Here is a 16207-nt window from a genome sequence, read left to right on the forward strand (position 1 = left end):
GTAGAAAACCCCTCTACCAGGGGTTGGCGACCTGCAGCTTCGAAGACACGTGGCTTTAAGGAGTCATTTGTGGCTCCAGATGCTGCCACTGTTGACTCCTCTTGCAGCTCCCTGCCTTGTTGCTGAAACAGTGGAACTAAATTTAGTTGGTTTAAAAGGCTGACACGGCAGAGGGAGGGATCTGGCCCTTAAACTAACTGAATGTAGTTCCACTGTCAGCGGTGGCAGGGCAGGGATCTGCCCACGCTGCAGGTGGGGGAAATGCTAAGCCTGCAGGAGTGCTGGGAGCGGTGGCCGAGTCTGCTCTTGTGGAACTGTATAGCCCTGCTGGGGGGGTGGCTGCAGAGCTGACCGAGCAGTTCTGCCTCCTGCTGGCTGAGCGCAAGTGCGCACGCCAGTACAATGGGCATCTGCAGTTCAATCTGTACAGGATCTTCTGTAAGAAGGGCAAGGGGCTGTCTCGCGTGCAGCTGGAGGGACTTGTTGGCTAAAGTGGATTAATTGTGGAGATGGGGGGGGGGCAGGTTTGGGGCTGAGGGGTGGATTTGGGCACTGAGGTGGGTAAAGCCTGGAAATGTGGGGTGGCTTTGTGGGCTTGGCGGGGGGGTAGAGCCTGAAAATCGAGGGGCGGGGGAGGGGTTGATGTGAACATTGCTCCTTCCTGCTTAAGACCCTATCCCCAGGCACAGTGCTTTTTCCTTTTCTTCATTTGCTCTCTAACACAGGATGAAAATAACTTAACCCTTCTAACTGGTACAAATCATAGTGTGTGCACTGTTCTTAGAATGGGGGTCACAAAAAGTATGCTTTGACATGACTTGTTAGGGACTGTCTCATATTCACATGCACTGTGGCTCTTGAAGTATTGATTTTGTAATTGAATTTGAAAAAATGGCTCTTCTCACTAGTTTGGTTGCAGACCCCTGGCCGAACCAGCAGTTTCAACTCCCCCTCACTTGTGGTTCTTGAAAGTTTTGACTGGGGCTATCAAACAACTAAAAAATTAATCTTGATTAATCATGTGATTATTACAATTAAACAATAATAGAATACCATTTACTTATTTGTAGCTATTTTCTACATTTTTCAAGTATATTGATTTCAGTTACAGTCCCATAAAGTATACAGTGCTCACTGTATTTTTATTACAAATAATTGCACTGTGAAAAAACTTTTTTTTCAGTTCACCTAAATCAAGTACTACAGTGCCATCTTTTTGTCACAAAAGTTGCACTTACAAATGTGGAATTATGTACCAGCAGAAGGTTGATGTTCTTTTTCGGTGGCTTGATTTCAGTACTTTACACACTAGTGTTGCTCTTTTAAGACTTCTGAAAGGATGCGCCAAGCCTCATCCCACTCAAGAGTTTGGAAGCAGGTGCTGTAGCAATCTTAAAACATCTCACAACAGACCTTCTTTGCATTTTTTCAAACCTATAGTGAAGGTAGTCTTAAAATGAACACCACATACTGGGTTATCATTTGAGACTGTTATAACACAAAGTATATGGCAGAATGTGGGTAAAAGCACAGAGCAGGGGACATATAATTCTCTCAAAAATCTGATTACCTTGGGTAGCACAAGGCAGGGAAAATGAAGAGCCAACTGTCTCAGAGGATGATTTTTCTGTAGGCTATAACCATTATTCAAACCAGCTGATTTATTTTGTCAGCTGGGTGTTGGCTGCTGACAAATAAGGCTCTGAACACAGACGGTACAACCCCCCCCACAATAAACTAGTATTTCCTTTTCTTGACTTGTTTGCTACTGTCAAAGGAGTAGATTACACAATTGGAAACTGTACATTAAAAAATAATCAGTCCAGAACAAAAGAGAGTTTGGGAGCATACTGGACTAGAATACTGTTTGGTGAGCAAATTAATTGCAAAGTTAAATGACACCTTTTCATAAAAATCTAGCACATTGTGATTACAGTGGGTTTTCCTCTATTGCAGTGGCTCTCAAACTTGTTGACCCAGGCATGTCCCAGCCTGCTCAAAGTAAACCTCTTTGTGGACCACCAGCCAAGCAGTTATGATGACAAAATGTGTTTCTCTCTGAATTCCTTTAATACTAAATTAGTCATCTTAGGCTACTGGAGCTATAATATAAAGGGGGGTGGATATAACCAGTAACAAAGGAAATATTATTGATTGAAATAAGTTGTGTGAGAATTACATGCCTGGGGAAATAGGTGTAATTCAAATTTTAGGCAAATTGGGGTGGGTACAGGGCTGGGTGAATCCCCAGCAGCAACTGGGCTCTGGGAGCTGGCTGTGTGCAGCACTCAGCATCCTCTGCTCAGCCCCAGCCCAGCCCACTGCACCAGCCCCAGGAGATGGAAAAGGTGGCAGCGGCCCTGGTGCCCCCGTGCCCTCAGGCTCACTTACTTGGCTGCTGCCTCCTTTCCTCTGCTGGGAGAGACCCCACCCGCCCCGTGCTCTCACCAAGCCGAGCACTGGGGCTGCTCCGCTCCTGCAGGTGCTGTGCCATTAAAGGCTCTGCAGGGAGGCAGGGGGCCAGGCAGCTGTAGGGCACCAGAGATATTAGGGCTGCTCGGCATGGCTGGAGCAGGAGGCAGCTCCGCCCCTCCCATAACTTGCCCCACCCCCTGCCTGCAGGAGAAGATGGCCAGAGCTGCTGGCTGGAGAAGGAGGTGGCCCTGCCCCTCCGCTAACCTAGCCCCCACCACCCGCAAGGAGCACCAGAGCCACCAGCTGGAGCAGGAGTGCTGCAGCCCCCTCCAGCATTTGGCCACATGCCCTGTCTGCTGCACCCACCCATCTCCGACCCCAGAGTTGCAGCCCCCAGCAGCTGCAAGGTGGGAGCTGCCTCCTAAGGAGCTCCTCAGCCGGCCAGCAAGCATGCTGCTGGTGTGCAGGTCCCATGGGGGCAAGCGGCGAGGCAGCATTCAGGGAAGTAGGGTCCCCCAGACTTGACTCATGTTAATATAAAAAATGTGTAAGTCGAGTCTGGGCAAATCGGGGGTCTGCTGTAAACAGATTAAGCACTTCAACTTTTTGGTGTTAATTTGCCAAACTGCATTTTAAATAACCTATTAGTTTGAAACAACAGGTTTCAATGTTTCCTTTATTTATGGAAGTGGGGGACTTTTTTTGGGTCTGCGACCACCGATATACAGAAAAATCAGTTGGAGGCCACACAAGGGAGGCATCTCCCCAAAACAATCCAACCCATACTGATGTGCACCCCCCCCGCAACAACTGATACACCTCACCCCCTAGTGCACCAGCCCCATGGGGGGATAGGAGGCAGTGACCTAGCTTCAGCGCTTCCCACAGGCTAGATTAACTCTTTGGGGATCCAGGGGTAGATTTTGGGGGTCCAGGTAGTAGATTTTGTGAGCCACCTCCACATGCTATGGGGTGGGGCCAAAAAAGGGAGGGTTCAGTGTGTGAGGGGGTTGCTAGGGAGTGGGATAGGGTTGGGGGTCTGGAGGGAAGTAGGATGTGGCAGTGGGCTGGGAGTGGAGGTCGGTCTAGGAGGGAGAGTGCAGGAGCAGGCTGGGGGTGACGTGTCTGGCCAGGAGGGAAGATTCAGGAGCATGGGTGGATGCAGTGTCTGGCCAGGAGGGAGGTGCAGGAATGGGCTGAGGGGGTAGGGGTCCCTGGTTGGGTGTCAGGGGGGAATGGATGGGGTGAGAGACCAGGGAGGGAGGGAGGTGTAGGAGCAAGCTGGAGATGTGGGGGGTCTGGGCAGGAGCAGGCTGGGGGAGTTGAGGGTCTGGGTAGGAGACAGGTGCCAGAGCTGGATATGGGTGGAAGAACTGGGCGGGAGGGGTAGTGCATGAGGGGGGCTGAGGTTGGCCATGAGAGGAATGGGAGGGGTCACTTACCTGCTTCTGTGCTCCCTGCCCAGGTACCACCTTCTAGCCAATGGGAGTAACAGGAAAACCCTTCCACAAGTGATTTCTGGCACTGCTTTCCCCCCAGCCAGTGGCAGCACACAGCACTGCAGCACAGAGCTGCACTTCTTTCCACCAGAAACCAGATCTGGCCTGCAGGGCTCCCTGCTTCCCCCCTGCAAGCAGGAAAGCAATGTTGGGAAAGAATCTTGCAGGGGGAGGAGGTGCTGTGGGGCAGGAACGTGCTCCCATTTTGTGAACCTGTGCTCTACACCATGGCATGGACTGCCTGGCTCCCAGCTGCAAATCTTTTGCTAATACAGGAGCATCCCAAAGGGGTCATATTGGCTATCACTCAAAAGCCCCTTTCTCCCATGGGCACAATGGTACCAAGTTAAAACGCAGAAGTTATGTAGCTAGCTGAGAAAACATTGAAAAATTAAACTTGCATAAGTTTAACCCAGACACACTGATTACATAAAAGCCAAATGGTCTCCGGTAATCCTAGGGAAGCTGGCCCATGTCAAACTGAAAATAACTATTCACGAGGGCTGTCATTAGTGTAGTCTCTCTTGGGAAGTACTGCCAGACACCTCATGTTAATCCTTGCCATAATAGCAGACTGACTATAGCATGAAAAATACTTCGCCATTTGCTGTCTCTTCAGGGAATTCTGAAGATGTTGGCAGCCCAAACAATAACTCTCTCCACTGAGGCTTGAGGGGAATGTAGAACCCTTCCTTCAGTGCCCTGTGGCAGAGAACGACAGCTGCAACTGCAGCCTCCCAAGGGAGTACTTGGCTGTGGTCAGTGGAGGAGTCAATTCAGTGCATAAGCTGTATGAGGAATTTATTATGGATTTTGGAATGAACTGGTAAACTAAACAGCCACTGGTAGTGGTACATTTAAGTTGTCATTGCTGGAAACTTGCCTTTCACTCATGAACTTGTACATGAGGCTTTCAGATAAAATGGCAGCATGAGCACATCTTGCTTACTGTCATGCTTCCTAGCCCTGAAGTCACTACAGCCACCAATGCACTGCTTATAACTGGCAAGAGCACACAGGTTATGAGCAGTGTTTAATTTTACGTCCATGTTTGGGCTGACTTTCATAATGTGCACCAGCCTGGACGTTATAAGTCATTTTGCCAACAGACAGTATGTGGGGGGCAGGAGGTGGGGCGGCTCAGATCTTGGGCAGATAGTTATGCTGCAGGAAAGTAGGGGCTCTTTATGAAGGTCCAGGCTCTGGAGCCAGGGATGAGGGGTATAGAAAGAGGAACAAAGCCAGGGCAGAGGGTTGGGGTAAAACTGAGGATGAAGCGTTTGGGGTATAGGCAGCTCCACAAAGAGAGGACTACTATAGCTCTCTCAGTGCAGCTTGGAGTCAAATGAAAGGCATCTCCCCACACTCCAGCAGGCATCACCAGTGGAAAGGTACCTGTCCTCCAGCCACAGCAGGTCCAGGGCAGGCTGGGTGAGGGCCAGGGAAGGAGTGCCTGTTCCTCAGCCATTACAACTCCAAGTGGATGTCAGGGAAGGAGCCCTTCTCCCCTGGTCTCAGCAGCTCTTTGTGCTGGGGTGGAAGGGAGGGCAACCTTTTGCTGAGCTGTAGAAGCTTTGGGGCTTGGAGAGAGGCATTTCTCCCTGCTGCAGCCCTGAGCCTAAGAGAGGCTTAATAACATCACTCTGGGGGATACAAGAGAAGGCAGCACAGCTCAGAACCTAAGCTAGGCCACCTCCTCTTAAAAGAAAAATCTTAGATCTCAAGATGATTTTTTTCCCAGGAAGGCATGACACAGACTTCCCTGAAACACCTATGGACTGCAGCACAAAATGCTTTACCCTAAAACCGGCACAGCTGAAAACAGCCTTCATATCTGTTGGTCAGCACATCCTTCCACATTTGATAGCATCTTTTGCTATTTTCTGCAGATAGGACTGCTAAAAGCTACATCTCTCTCTCACATGTAATATTCAACAGTAATCTTCTCCAGGCCTCAGGGATGTACATGCTGGCAGCAGCTGCAGGGATTGAGTGGCTGCTGGTGAAGGGGCTCCCACAGGGTGTTTTAAGTCCCCTTGGGCAGCAAGTGGGGCAGGGCATGGAGAACTTCTATCCTTGCCAGAGTGGGCACTCCACTCACTGCCAGCTGCCCTCTTCAGAGTGCAGCAGCTCCTACTAGTGGTCCTCAGCTCTGCAGTCCCACTTACGCATGGGAAACATGGATTCTCTGCAAATTCTCCTCCCGGAGTAAAGGCTGTTGTAATATGTTACTCGGATATTGTAATTGTTATGTAAGGTATTATGGAAACTTAGACATACCACTTAGGGAGAGAAGTCCAGTAATACTTAGGTCTTAACCAGTGCATTGTGACAGCTCTTATGGCTTACGAACAAAGCTGGTAATACCACTGAACCACTACTTGTTTTGATCAATGATGGCAAAGCATCTTGAACCACCCCATCCACTTATAACATTAAAAAAAAAATTCATGTGTCACGTTCTGATAAGTACAGTCAGTGGAGGACCAAAATTTAACAACTACCTGTTCGACATGCCTGTGCTAAAAATATAAAATTTAAATAAGTTTTTTTTTTAAACAAACAAACAAAACATTCTCACCAATATACATGATTGGCCTAGGTTTGTTATGTTTCTACCATTGTGTCTGTGGGAGAAAAATTTTGAATTATACCCAGCTTTACCCACACTCAACAACACTATCAAAATTTTCCACTAATCTGAAGACATGGAGTGGGGAGCCAGGACATGTTGATGAGTTCCCCTTGCTATGCTGCAGAGGGTGATGTGACTAAAGTTATGATTGTGCAGAATTCTACTAGTGCAATAAACAGCTCCCTTCCTTTTGATCATTACACTTTCCCACAGAATTACACATTCCAAGCCCAGGGGAAGGAGAGAGACAGACAGACAGACTTCTCTTCACCCAGCAAAAGGTAGAGTAAAATTAGGCAAAGAAGGAACTAGATGCAGCGTCCATTCTTGTCCCTCGAGGGGCTATGAATGCAACACAGACAACAAAAAAAACCCCCCATGCACTAGTCAATTAATCCATAGGTATAAAATGCTTAATGCAAGAAAAAACAAATTAAATTAGGCATGTTCCCCTCACCTTACTGTCTGAGTCTCCCAACCACAAAGATAGTAATTTTAAATGAATCTCTTTGTTTAGTACTACTTGGATTGATGGACAGGATAGCTGTTATCTCTGATAGTCTTGTGTTTTAACGCAAGGATGGGATAATTTCAAAGTGTTTCTACAGGGTACATGAAGTGTCACCTTCAGGAAAATAACTAACTTAAACATCAATATCCTACAGTATGAAGTTTTATTGAATCTCAAATTTCAAGACTATTTTTAGCAATAAATAATCCTACCATTTTATGGAATACACATCTCACCCCCCCGCCCCGAGATTATGCATAGTTAAGCAGCACATTTTAAAGTTATTATTCCCAGTGGGAGATTAGATTATAATCTATTCTGCCCAGCCATCTTCCAACCATATGTCATCAATTTAGCAGTAAAGATGGTAAGCATCTTCTAAGTAAATAGAGGTGATTTTGCATATAAATAAAGTTACTTCCATACTTTAATACTGTTCAGTTTAAAACAGAGGTTTACCTGAAAATCTTCTATCAGTTCCCCACTTCTCTATCCTCCTACCAGTGATGTTGGGGCCACATCAGTGAGGGTTTTGTGGGGCTTTTTGCTTCTCACTTTTATGTGGCCCCTGAATTATTTTTGTGTTGTCAGTGGCCCCCCCACCCCAAGAAGGTTGTGCACCTCTGATTTAAATTCAGTGTCAAACCATTCGATAATTAGAAATGGTGTGAACACTGTGTAATCATAAAGAGCCATGGCTTTTTCTCCAGTTTAATGGTGTCTGGACTCTATCTGAAGAGTGACATAAAATCAGTAATCTACTCAATAGTATGGCCATGTTGATGAAGATATAGTAGGTTTATAGTACCAATCTGCTATAGCATTCTAGCATTTCAAAGTTAAAATATTCAGCACCATGCTGAAAAGTTTCTTTGGAAAAAAAACATTTTCTACAACACTAATTCTCAACACCATTCTGACTTTGGTAGGGACAGAATGCTAGAAGGCATAAGATATCCCCGTCTTTTACATATAAAAGAGGTTTCTCTTTAAGGACAAACACTGATACAATGAATTTACTATGCCATCTACTGGTGCTTTCCTGTATATCCCCTGAGATGACTGAAGTCTTCTGTAAAAGGGTTATAACCTTGTTCCTTCAAACAGCGTAAAGGCCAGAACAGTTGATCGAGTGGAGGAAATTCTTCCCATTTAACCCATTCCCAACCTGCAGAGGAAAAAAAAAAAAAAAGGAAAGTGCAACAGCCAAAAAAATAAGTAGAGTGTAGCAATACACATCTCTATACATTTAGAAGGGCAGGGCTATTGCAGAAACCTGCAACATGTGTGGAATATACAGTACTATATCAATCAGGAAAAACAGCGCAAGAAATTCACAGGATTTGCCTCTTGTCCTTTGAGTGTATTAACATGAAGTGACTCAGGGAAGACAAACTACGCCCCCTCCCCGCACAGCCAGTGTTGGCACAGTTCTGTTAGGGCACACGGGGCCCAAGAGGTCAGGCGAGGGAGTGTGTGATGTAGACTTGCTCTAGAGCGGGTCTAAAGCACAGATCTCCTCACACTAGAGCTGCGATCTGTGCGGGGGCTGTAGGGGTAGGCGGACTGTCCGCCTTCCCTACGGCGCCCGGTGGCACTCGAGCGATTGAGCCGGTCCGGCTCCCTCCCGCTCAGGGTCTCGGACAGCCTGTGACTCGCCTCAGGGCTTTCTGGATCCATGTATGTCCGCGACCACACTTGGGCTCTGGAGCGGATGCGGCGCAGGGCCGCCGTCCCTGCTCAGGGACGTGACTCCCGCTGCCCAGATCCCGGAGCACTAACGGCCCTGCCGCCGTCTGTCCTCTGAGCACCTGCGTGCAGCAGGGCACCCCCGCCCAGTGCCGCCACTTTCCACCTTCCCCCGGCTGCGGCGCCCGCGGATACCGCTCCTGGCCCCGCTTACTCTCGTTCTTCTCGGGTTCGCGGTTCCTGGGCTCGGGCTCGCGCTCCGCGTCCACCTCCCCCTGCATCAGGATGGTGACGTAGTGGTACCGGTGCGGGGCGCTGACCGAGTTCACGACCGAGGCGAAGCGCACTTGCCTCAGGTGCAACGCAGCCTCCTCCAGGCTCTCCCGCTGCGCGCACTGCGCCAGGTCCTCCCTGGGGGGGGGGGCGTGGGGGCGGCTGAGAACGCTGACCTCACCGCTCAGCTGGCGCGCGACCACCGAGTGACGCTGCGGGAGGCCGGGGAACGCGCGCAGGGTCGGCAGGGACCAGAGGGCGCGCAGCTCCTACCCGAATTCCAGGTGTCCTCCGGGGAGCTGGTACGTGCCGCTACCGACGGCACCTTTCCTCTTGCCCAGCAGGACGCAGCCGGGGTGGCTGGGGCTGGTGATGACCACACCCACGCCGACCCCGGGCCGCCTCTGTACCAACTCGCTCTCCATGCTGCTGCTGCTGCCGCCAGTCACAATCACGTGACAACAAACCCCCGTCCCACGCGGCTTTTTCTGCCCCGCTCGCAGCCTATAGCGATCCACCCGGAAGTGACGTACTCCGAAGCTCCTCCAATGCAAAAGATAGCGTCGTAGACACTTCGGGAATTTGTCACACCAGCAATTTCGAACGAGCGCCACAGTGCATGCGCAGTATGACCTGGTGAGGGTACGAGCGAAGGGAGTGGGGGTGCGCGCGCTGCTGTTGCGGGCATCACGCATTGTCTGAGCAGTGAAGGTCTGCTTTTGCCGCCTGAGACGAAGGGCCTTTGGTAGCCGGGATATCTATCCACAACCAGAAGGCTGTGGGGGAATGCTTGAATCTCCCTGGACACTCAGTGCCAGATTTAAGGGTGACAGTTCTGAAACAAAAAAAATTAAAAAAAAAAAATCAAATGGAGAGAGAAATCTCTGAGCTGCAATTTATTTGCAAATTTGACTCCATTAACCATGGATTAAACAGAGACTGGGAGTGGCTTGCAGCTTACAAAGGCAGTTTCTCTGCTCTGGGTGCTAATATCTCCCCATTAGACACTGACAAAGGCTCACATCCCCCTGTCTGCTCTGACTTGTTTTTTCCTCTTTTGATAAGTGCTGTTGATACTGGGCTACTTCCATCTTGCTGAACAGACCTTGTCAGCTCTGGCCCTCCCTCTCACTGGGACCCCACTCTTTAAAAACCTCTCTGACACCACCCCCCCACTCATGCATCTGATGAAGTGGGTCTTTGCCCACGAAAACTTATGCTCCAAAATATGTTAATCTATAAGGTGCCACAAGACTTCTGGTTGTTCTCGAAGCTACAGACTAACACGGCTACCTCTCTGATACTTATCCAAAAGCAAAGCTCCCTGTATACCTGGCAGTGGTTGTTCCAATGCTACTGTCTGTAGGAATAGTAACAGAGAGGTAGCTGCGTTAGTCTGTATTGTAACCAAACAAACCACCAGGGTCGCACTTTAAAGACTAACAAAATAATTTTCCTTGTTCAACTTTGTCAGATTTCTTTTGTCCTAATTCCCCAATTTATCTAGGTCACTCTGGACCCTGCAAAAGGCCCTTCCCCTTCCAGGGGGCCTGCAGCCAGCCTGTGAGCAGTACCTAGTGGAGGTTGCTTTTCCCCCCAAAAAAAACTATCATATATATTACTGAAATGGATGTTTTTGAAGGTCCCTTGCTGAAAGTTTGGCTACACATTTTTATATTATGGAAACAAGTACATCTGTATAGATGGGTGGGCAAAACCAGCCCCAGGAGCCACGTCTATCTCACCAAGCATTTATCCATGGCTCACCCAGCTGATTAGCAGCTTGTGCATACTTACAGCCAGAAGCCATGTGTTCAGCCACCCCTCCTGCACCTTGTTCCATCTGCAGCACAGCTGCCCCTAGGCTTCTCTTGCTAGCTGTGCAGACGGAAAAGGGCGAAAAGGGAGGAGATAGGGTAGTGCTGACGTCAGTGTGTTCCCCAGCCTGTGTCCCCCATTTCTGCAGAGCAGGGACTGGGGAGAGGGAGACAAACAGCAGACCTGTTCCAGTCTGAAAAGTGGATGTAAGTGACTCAGGAGTGCACAGAGAGAGACAACAGAGAAGGACAGATTTCTGTTAAAGGTGGCTTCTCTCAGAAACTTACCCAGCAGCGGGCAGCACACACACATTGTGTCACAGTTACACATACCCACACAAGTCACTGTCACATGTACAACTGCAGGACACTCAATCTGTCTTAAAGTCTGTCTTTTACTTACAAAATTTCTCTTTCATACTTGAGCATTCTTTGTCTCCCTGTCGCTCCCAGCCTCAACCCTTCTGCTCAAGGCCTCTCCCCTTCCAGGGGGCCTGCAGCAGGCCTGCTAGCAGTACCAAAATTTGTGGAGTGGCCCCTCTGCAAAAGTTATTGCTCACCCCTCATATAGAACAATTCTTTGAGCTTTTGAAAATACCATCTGCATTCTAGCATTCAACTGATTTCAACAAAATGTTAATAGATAACAACAGCACATCAGGTGCAGTGGAGAGCCAGTGGCAAAACAAGTAAGCAACAATCGTGTCACTGAAGGTAGTTTCTTTAGTAAAAGCTGCTTTAATTCACATTAGACATGTCTGTAGCAAAAAAATGCAATCCAGTTATTTTACAACTGTGCATTTTCAATTGCTAACTGCACTGGTTAGTTACAATTCGAATATTTCTTTCCTTCAGTTTGGATCGAGCACTGCTATACCTAATTTATGGAAGCAAGCTGATCTAAATGCACTCTTCGTTGGTGCTCATGAAGTGGGGAACATTCCTCTCATCACAGTTTACCAACTCATCTCCCTTTCTTAATTTTACATTTTCTTTAAAAGTAAAACGTTTCTTCTAACTGACTCACACACTACAGTAATCCTTCAATTTACATGGAGGTTGCCTCCTGGGCAACATCTGTGTAACTCAAATTTTGTGTAAATTGGCAAGTGGGTGTTGGGGAGATCCCCAGGATTCCCCTGGCTGGGGGAGCGGGCAGCTGGAGCCACTGCAGAGCTCTGCTGCTCCCTACCACGTGTGTGCCCACTGGCTCTCCCAGCTGGGGGAGCTGGAGTCTGGAGCGGGGAGGGCGGTTTTGATTTGCTCTTAGCTCACATTAATGCGAGTTAAGCATAAATCAAAATCGCCCTTCTTGAGAATTTACTGTATTTTCTACTCTAAGTTTCCAGTGCAGTCCATCTTTCACATAAAACATGCCTTTTTTGTAAACAAAAAACAAAAAAAAGACTGTACTCAGCCAGCTCCCTGACGCCCAGCCCCAGACAATCACATAGCTGGGGCTGCCAAGGTGCCAGTACTCAGTACCAGCAAGTACTATCACAGAAAAAAGCACTGTATGTAGTTATGTCAATGGAATTATTCATGTGCATAAAATTAAACACATAAGTGTTTGCAGGATCATATGACTAGATGATAAACTCTGTATCCGTGTCTACACATGCACGCTACTTCGAAGTAGCGGCACTAACTTTGAAATAGCGCCCGTCACAGCTACACGTGTTGGGCACTATTTCGATGTTAACATCGATGTTAGGCGGCGAGACGTCGAAGCCGCTAACCCCCTGAGGGGATGGGAATAGCGCCCTACTTCGAAGTTGAATGTCGAAGTAGGGCACGTGTAGACGATCCGCGTCCCACAACATCGAAATAGCGGGGTCCGCCATGGTGGCCATCAGCTGAGGGGTTGAGAGACACTCTCTCTCCAGCCCCGGCAGGGCTCTATGGTCACCGTGTGCAGCAGCCCTTAGCCCAGGGCTTCTGGCTGCTGCTGCTGCAGCAGCTGGGGATCCATGCTGCATGCACAGGGTCTGCAACCAGTTGTCGGCTCTGTGGATCTTGTGTTGTTTAGTGCAACTGTGTCTGGGAGGGGCCCTTTAAGGGAGGGCTTGCTGTTGAGTCCGCCCTGTGACCTTGTCTGCAGCTGTGCCTGGCACCCTTATTTCGATGTGTGCTCCTTTGGCATGTAGACGTTCCCTTGCAGCTCCTATTTCGATGTGGTGCTGCGCAACGTCGATGTTGAACGTCGACGTTGCCAGCCCTGGAGGACATGTAGACGTTATTCATCGAAATAGGCTACTTCGAAGTAGGCTTCACGTGTAGACGTAGCTTGTGAGTCAGAAATTTTATTTGTGTGTGTATTGTATTGGACAGAGTCCAGGGTCAAGCAATCTGGTGATGGCAAACATATAATTTAAAAAATAGAAATCAGGGATTATAGCTCTAGCTATTGACATTTGATATACTGAATCATGACTATCTATAAACAATGGAAAAATTATGCTAGGACTAAAAATAATTATTGATGTTTCATCTTGATTTGAGTGCTAGTGTTGACCTAATGCCATATCAGGCTGTTGTTTTTAATTAAACATAATGATGGCTGCAGCTGTTTCATGTGGTATCAGTTGAAGTGAATGATAATATTTATAACATGCATTAGTCGCAGCAGTCTTTTAGCATATGCACAATGTTTAAAAGCAAGCACCCCTAATTTTACATTTGCTCAGAGTTGATAAAACATTTCAACTCTCCCTACAAGAAAAATATATAAACAAAGTGTTATCTGCAGAGGTGGCAGACTTCCCAAAAGGGGGCAGGGGGGCACAGAGTCCAGGTCCATGCCCTACTCTGTAGCTTCACATGCACCCCATCTGCCCAAGACCTCTATCCCCAGTGAAGCTGAAGTAGACTGGGTACTGCAGACCCTCCACCTGTCCCTGGTCAGGGGCCAAAGGCCAAGAGAGAAGGCCCCAGCCTGTGTTCCCCCTCTGCGGGTTTCCTGCCTGCCCAGTCAGGAAGGTCTTTGGCTCCCCATAGTTGTCCCCAAGGCTCTTAGCAACCCACCTGTGATCAGGGCACAGGATCTCGGAGTTGTCATGGTATGAACCATGTAGGTGTTCCAACTTCCCTGGGCAGGGACACAAACTAGGGGCTGCCTTCGCTTCCCCTGCCTCTCTACACAGGGTCTAAATGCCACCCTGGCCCCAGGAGACAGGGCCTTGAGAAGTGGAAAGGCAGGGCTTGTGTTAAAAACAGACTGGCCAACCCTGTCCACTTTCAAAAAGAGGGAGGGCCACGGCCCCACCCTTCTCTACTCTGGGGCCCCTGGACTGCTTGCACAGAGGAGGAAAAATCAGGACTGTAACTTCATAGGAACACCAATTACATCTTGTCATACGAGTCATGTCTTCTAAGCTTGTATAACTTTGCATCATTACTTTTTTGAGCTTGTACAGCATGTAACATAGCAGGGGGTCTAGTCCACAACTAGAGCCCCTAGGCAATATATGACAAATAATAAGCAACAATAATAACATTAGCATAGTTATACTGGACAATGCATAGGAGAAATGCAATTATGCTGACGTAAGAGAACACTACTACAGCTGTTTTCTGCTTCCCTTACAGGAATAGCTATACTGGTATACAGAAATTTGTAGTGATATCACAGCAGCCACACTGTGGCTTGGTCTACACTGCTTGTTTTCCACACTCCTGAGCAATGTAGTTATCTCAATGCAACTCCTTATGGAGACAGTGCTATGGCAATGGGAACACTTCTCCTGTTGACATAGTTACTGCCTCTTGAGGAGAAGGACCTGTGCTAGTGGGCTAAACTCTCAAGCTGATGTAGGCAGCAACTGCAGCACTTTAAATGTGGACAAGCCCTGTGTGTGTTGTGCTTTTACCCGCACAAATTTCTCATCCCTTCCACACTCAGGGACATACACACCTTTACCCAATCCGTAGGGCTCAAGGCGTGACCCTGTTAATTTAAAGCCCCACCCTTACCCAATTCCTAGTGCTCAGGGCATAATTCCCTGCAGGTCTGCAGTAGCTGTGCCACTGAAAAGCCTTACACAGTAATATTCTTATTCTCTAGTTATTTACAATTACCAAGAAAGTAGAATACATACTAAGCACACCATATCATGCTCACCAATCCTGATAAGGCAGGCAAGCTTCCACTGTTGGGATAGACAAAGTCACTCTCTGGATGCTGGTTGCTGCACCTCGGGGTCTTGGGGAAGGGTGAGTCCTCCTTAAGGTGTTCCTTCTTCCCTCCTGCTTGATGTTCTGTTCTTCTTTTTCCTTCCCCCCTTTTTTCCTTCTTGGACGCCAGTTTTAAGTCACAAAACTTGAGTCCTGCTTAGATATACCTTGACCAATTATTTTAGTACAATTCTACTAACCAATCATAACCTACGGTAACAGAATCACCTAACCAATCATAACCTACCACCTTAACTGATTTACACCTAACAAAATTAATTATACAGCGGACGGGAGCAATTACAAACCAGACAGAGATTACACAGAAAACAGTAGAAAAGTGTAGACAATCATCAGAGAATGGTAGTTCCACAACCTCAGCTATTGATATGTCATTGCCTGCCAGATGAAATGCTGTTAACTAAGTTTTCTAAACCCATCTTGAGATCTGTTTAACAGTGGGTGGCGTTGGGATGTGGTCTTCTTCTTAACAGCCTGATGTGACATTACTGTACTGGAATGTAGATGGAATGTGAGTATGTGACTTGTAGCTTCACAGTTAATGGCTGCTGCTCTTTAGTCTGGCTGCAGACAAGCTATAGGCCTCTCAGTATGGCTAGAGAAACCATATTGGTTATAGTAACAGACAGAAAGCTGTGCTAGTCTATATACTGTCAAAACAAAAAAGCAGTCCAATAGCGCTTTAAAGATTAACAGAGTAATTTATTAGGTGATAAGCTTTCGTGGGACAGACCCACTTCTTCAGACCATAGCCATACCAGAACAGACTCAATATTTAAGGCACAGAGAACCAAAATTAGTAACCAAGGTTGACAAACCAGAAGAATATTATCCAGGTGCACAAGGCGCTGAACACTCTTTTATAGTCAAATTTGACCACACTACTTTGGAAAGAGAGGCTGCTGAATTCTCTTTTATATTCAAATTTGACACATTAACACGTGGTTTGAACCGGGATGAGAATTTTTTAGGTCATTATAGGAGCTTTTTTGCATACTTGGCTTAATCTAATTCTTGACTCTCCCCCGCCCACCCCTCTACTCTCTGATTTGCTCACCTTGATAATATTTTTCTGATTTGTCAACTTTGGTTATTATTTTTGGTTCTCTGTGCTTTAAATATTAAGTCTGTTCTGGTAGGGCTATGGTCTGAAGAAGTGGGTCTGTCCCACGAA

At 47.6% G+C, this 16207-nt stretch overlaps 1 protein-coding gene across 2 annotated transcripts; it reads right to left on the minus strand.

The window, feature by feature from the left end:
- Window positions 1-3826: 3826 nt before the first annotated feature.
- NUDT15 (nudix hydrolase 15) lies at window positions 3827-9459 on the minus strand. Of its 2 annotated transcripts, XM_074987963.1 has the most exons (4): window positions 9296-9459; window positions 8964-9160; window positions 8151-8228; window positions 3827-4042 (listed from the first exon to the last, which is right to left on the minus strand). In XM_074987963.1, exons 1-4 carry the CDS (start codon window positions 9445-9447, stop codon window positions 3891-3893), a joined length of 579 nt encoding a protein of 192 aa, XP_074844064.1. In that variant the 5' UTR covers window positions 9448-9459; the 3' UTR covers window positions 3827-3890. The 2 variants fall into 2 exon arrangements, with proteins under 2 accessions (XP_074844064.1, XP_074844073.1); XM_074987972.1 differs by lacking the exon at window positions 3827-4042 and having other exon boundaries at window positions 7216-8228.
- Window positions 9460-16207: the final 6748 nt, after the last annotated feature.

This window comes from Carettochelys insculpta, chromosome 1 (genome assembly GCF_033958435.1).
Source record: "Carettochelys insculpta isolate YL-2023 chromosome 1, ASM3395843v1, whole genome shotgun sequence".
Lineage (NCBI taxonomy): Eukaryota > Metazoa > Chordata > Testudines > Carettochelyidae > Carettochelys > Carettochelys insculpta.